The sequence below is a fragment of the Eurypyga helias genome, unplaced genomic scaffold (assembly GCF_000690775.1).
Source record: "Eurypyga helias isolate BGI_N326 unplaced genomic scaffold, ASM69077v1 scaffold10502, whole genome shotgun sequence".
Lineage (NCBI taxonomy): Eukaryota > Metazoa > Chordata > Aves > Eurypygiformes > Eurypygidae > Eurypyga > Eurypyga helias.
The window spans coordinates 19148-24073 of NW_010236595.1; the positions used below are offsets into that span (position 1 = coordinate 19148).

Here is a 4926-nt window from a genome sequence, read left to right on the forward strand (position 1 = left end):
ATTGCAAAAGTAGGAGAGAGACTAATTAGCTGCTCGGCAAATGCTACACACCCACCACTTCCAGCACGAGTCTGCGCAAGGCCAAGCTTCCCATCCAGCTGCCAGTGGGACCGACCGCAGCCCGCAGACTCCCTGACCCCAGCCCGCTCCCGCACCGGCCTTGGCCCCAGGGCAGGGGGCAGCTCCCTGCACACCCAAACCCAAATGCCCATTCTGCCCAGCAGTGCTGCCAGCAGCGGGTTCAAGCAAGCCGCTCTTTCTCCCAGAGCCGCTATCCCCGGACACGAAATGCATCAGGCATGCACAGCTCCATGAGCAGCCTCAGCGCCTGCCTACAAGCATAGCACTTTCCCCAGAACAAGGCTCAGGGGTTGTAAGACCCCCTCTCCCCACCCAGCCCTGCCTTGTGCACCATCAGCAAGCACATCCAACCCAGGGCAGCTGCTCTGCAAAGGGGCCGGGGGCTGCGAGAGAAGGACATGGCCATCCCTGAGCTCACTCCGCATTCCTCCACTTGTGGACCCTGGCACTGAGCCCAGCACATCCGTGTGGATAGCAGGCCCCTGCAAACCTCCATAAACAGCCCAGCAGCATTCCAGTGGTGTAGGAACTGACAGCCAGCACTGTCACAGCGCTGCTGTACCACAGCAGGAGCAAAAGCCATGGATAAAGAGGGAGGTTGGTCTCAGAGGGCAGGTAAGGGAGTCTGGAGGGGCCACGCTCAACCCTCCACCCTGCCCAGCTTGCTGGGGCGCCTGCCATTACGATCGCTGGGCAGGGGGTGGGCAGCCCACTCCCACCAGCGAACAATGACCCCATACGGCCTGCCCAGGGCACCCACCACCCCTGCACAGCCAGACACCCCAACCTGCACCCACCAGCCTGCACGGCGGCCCCAGAGGCAACTGCCACAGGCACCCGCTCGCTCTCCTTTGACCTTCACCCCGGTGCTGCGCGGGGACACACAGACCGAGTGACCCAAGGGACGTGATGGCCCGGTAACCTCAAGTGTAAACTCTCCTCCTTTCCTCCTCCACCTACTAAAACTTCTTTTTAAAAACAATCCGGTGCAACGCGGAAGAGACGGACAAAGAGCGGGATAGCTGTGGTTCCTCTTATCATCGGGAGAGGAGCAGGAAAAATCCTGCTCTGTCAGTCAGCTCACTCCTGATAAGCTATTTTGTGACAGCAGCTCCGCAGGTGAGTCACCCTCCAGTGGCAGATGCTCAGGAGATTAGCGCAGGTGATGGTGCTGCTGATAGACCGGTGTTATATTACAATACAGATCATAATTCCTGTTTCACAACCCCTGCTGTGGGTTTTAAGGAGTGCTTGGGCGGTCCTGCCCCAGTGTTAGTACACCACGGGCAGAGCAGCGCAGGCACGGGGCGGTGGGAGCATCGCCGGATCCAGCTCCCTGGGCATCGGGACACCCACGGCCTCCCTGTGTCCCGGACTGGAGGATACGTGCTGGGTTTCTTCGGGTGGAAAACTACGTCAGAGCTGGATGAACATGGTGAGTTGCTGATGGTTTCGCCCACCGCTCTGCCCCCTCCCCGCACGCCAGCCCCGGGAGCGGGCAGCCTGCACCCCGCACACCCCACGGCCCGCTGCACTCGCAGCCCGGCTCTGCCAGGGGTGGTTCATTCAACAGAGCTGCTGCTCCCTGCCCCTGGTCCCCTGCACCATCCAGCCAGGGAATGATTCTACCCATCCCTCAACCCCCGCCGTGGCTGTCGGATACGTGTCTTGGCTACCCCCCGAGCCTCGCTCCCACACTTCTCTGTGGCTCGCCTTGGCACTCTCCCAGACTGGGAAGCAGACAAGTGAGGCAGCCTGTCTTGCAAATCTGCTTGCCAAAAGGAATATGCCCTTCTGGAGCGTCTTACTCCCCCCACCCTGAGAAGGGGCTGGTTCTTAGACAACGCCTGGGTGAGAGCCAGGCACCCCTGCTCCCCAGCACAGCCCCCACCGTGGGACTGCCGGTCCCTCTGCTCAGCACAAGGGACATGCTCCACTCTGCTGCTCGCAATGCCTTTTGCAAGCAAAGCCAGGGCCACCAAACCCCAGCCTGGCACGCAGTCCCTCCCTGGGAGGAAAAGGCTTCCTTAACAGAGGGCAGCCATGCACGCCCGGCTCGCTGGGCACCGTAAAACCCTCCACCACCAACACACCAGGACACGAGAGCAGCACAACGTCCGTCAGTGGCGCGCTGCAAGGCCAACGGCGAGGGTCTGGCTGCACCCCGGCTGCCCCAGCCTGCTCAGGTGGCACGGGTGCCACGGTTCCTCGGGGGTCCACAGCCCGGGGGCTGGCATTGGCGCAGCTGGAGCACAGGCTGGCTGTAGCAGCGTTAACATGCTTCCAGAGAATACGGCAAGGGAGCTCAATTAGTTACGGTAGCCTTGAGTTCTCCAGAAAATCACGTGCTTCCACTCCATGCAGGAGCTCTTGTCTTGCTTTGAATTTAACCAGCACAGCCCTTGCTTGTAGCGTGGCTTGGAGAGCAAGAGGGCAGTCAGGGAGAGGCATCCCCAGGCTGTGAACTGGTTTGAAATGGAGGTTCATGGACTGAAGAAAACACAATAAACCCCCCAAAAACCCAACAATGGGGAACACCATCTGTAGGTAGCCAGCACCACAGCATCATGCATCCCACCCGTGCCCGCACCAGGCTGCACAGGGCTGTCGGAAAGGACCCCAATGCCAGACAAGGCGATGGGCAGAGGGGCAGCCCGAGGGCTGGCAGGGGCAGCTGTGCCACTGAGGTGCCTGCCCTGCAACCGTTCCTGCAGGGAACCGTTAGGATCCCATTATCAGACTCATGGCCGGCCCAGGCCCACGGTGACACAAGAGGTCAGCATGAGGAGGGACCGGCCCCACGTGCCCTCGGCTGGCTGCGCTGGAGGATGTAGGTGGTGTTTGTGAGCAAGCCAGGGTGGCATTACAAAACCCCAGGGCTCCTGCAGGCACCGGGCACTGCAGTTAAGTGTTTCAGGGAGAGCAGCTGAGATGGGAGCTTCAGGAGACAGGCTTCCCCTTCCACCCTGCCCTCCCACTTCCAGCAGCTCTCTGCCACCAGAAGCTGGGCTCAATGTCCCTGGGTCCTGATCCAGAGCTGGGACGTCCTGGTAGCACAGCAGTGTCCTAACAAAGACCTGAGAGGGTGTGCAGAGCTCATCCAGGGACCAGGTGCTTGCCACGACTTGCCCACACTTGGCATCGGTGCCAGACAAGCCCGGCTGTTCGGAGAAAGGCCCCTGGCATTTCCTCAAAAGAGCCAGATGGCTAAACATGCCCAAAGTGACCCAAAGAGGGAGGGCTCCTCCACTCCCTCCTACCCGCCTTGCGTCGGAACACAGCCCTGGTACAGCCTTACCGCACCCCTGGTCTTCAAAGCCTCAACCTCCGAGCCTTGAGACAGCACCCAGACCTCCGCTCTGATGTGAGACAACAAACACCATGATCTTCAGCCCTCTGCTGCCTGGAAAACTGTGTGCTGCTCCCGCCAAAGGACCACAGCCCCTAACGCTCTTGAATCGTGCTCCTGGAAGCGTGGCTTTATTGCAGCATCCTTAATCCCTCTCGCCCCTGTTTGTGCTGCGTACAGGTCCTGGAAAACAAAGCTCACCTTACCTGTGGTGGTAGAGTCCAGATGCAACAGCAAAAAGAGCTCGCTCAGGGCTGGAAGGGCATTCAAGGGAAAAGCAGGAGTGCTGCTCTCCACAGCATCAGCGGGGCAAGAGCACGCTTTCAAAGCGCAAGTGCTGGGAAGCGTGATCACCCCCCCGAGAGCAGCTCTGATCTTTGCCCAGCACCGACCTGCCCACCGAGGACAGGGGCGAGACCTGGCTATTGCGGCTCACAGGACCTTTCCTACTGCACTTGGGCATCTCTCATATGAGAAGCTGTTATGGGAAGATCAAGTGGGATCAACGCCTTATTCATCCCTTGCTCCAGTGCCGACTGCTACCTGGGATGTGTTTACTGCGTGTCCTAGCAGCAGCACAGCCCTCCCTCCCCGCCCTGAGAGCACTTGCTCCCACGGGCTGGACTGGTTTCCCCAGTGGCTCCCGCAGCCTGTCGGGGCGGACTCAGGCTGTGCCACTTGGTTTCGGACCCCAAACTGGGCCAGCTAGGGAACATAACCCCCATGGTGACACGTCTGGGTGGCACAGCCCTGCACATCAGAAAACGCCTCTTTCAGAACGCCTGTGACTTCTCGGGTCTCTGGTTAAAGGCAGGAACTCCATAACATCAATAGCCAGTCACTGGAATTGCAAAGGAACAATGCAGCCGGTGATCCCAACTGACAGCAGAGCCGTGTTGTCCTACCAGGACATGCCACACCTCCCGCGGCCGCCTCCATCCTCACCACCTCTAAAGCAACCAGAGCTGTAGGTTGGGGCAGTTTCCCTGCTAATCCTCCTGGATAATCCTCAGGCATCCCAAAGTCAGGGCAGTTTCTGTGCCTGTCCAGGCTTAGCTGTCCCTCTGCTTTCTCTGGGCTGCACCCCCCCAGGGTGGCTGGTGATAGTGGCTGTGTGCTTGACGTGTGAATTGCCACAGGGAACAGCTAGCCACACTGCTACAGACCCTTCCCAACTGCTTTCTGGCTGTTTTCAGCTCGGTAACTGGTTTTCCCCTCTGGTTTGCAGGATTTAGCCTCTGAGCGGCTGAATGGCAGAGGTAATACCCACGGGAGCTGGGGGTGTGGGTGCTGTCAGGCTGGGCCTGGCGACGCAGGACCACGCTTCTCTCCGTTGCAGGTCCCAGCAGAAGACGCAAAGCTCCCACAGCGCTGGAGTCCTTCAAGTGCATCTTCATCCCCATCCTGGCAGCGGTGCTTAGCCTCATCTGCCTGGTTACAGTTGGGTTCCTGGGTACGGCTCCTACTCTCCTCTCCCCACTCCTCCGGCCGCTGCT

The 4926-nt window shown here is 59.9% G+C and overlaps 1 protein-coding gene across 1 annotated transcript in view; it reads left to right on the forward strand.

The window, feature by feature from the left end:
• Positions 1-1222: 1222 nt before the first annotated feature.
• Positions 1223-4926, forward strand: part of TMPRSS4 (transmembrane protease, serine 4) — a gene marked incomplete at its 3' end in the record, with an annotated part of 4229 nt that continues 525 nt past the window's right edge. The window contains exons 1-4 of the mRNA XM_010147150.1: positions 1223-1356; positions 1414-1516; positions 4659-4689; positions 4770-4883. Coding sequence (XP_010145452.1) covers positions 1223-1356; positions 1414-1516; positions 4659-4689; positions 4770-4883 — 382 coding nt within the window. The remainder of the gene's footprint in view (positions 1357-1413; positions 1517-4658; positions 4690-4769; positions 4884-4926) is intronic.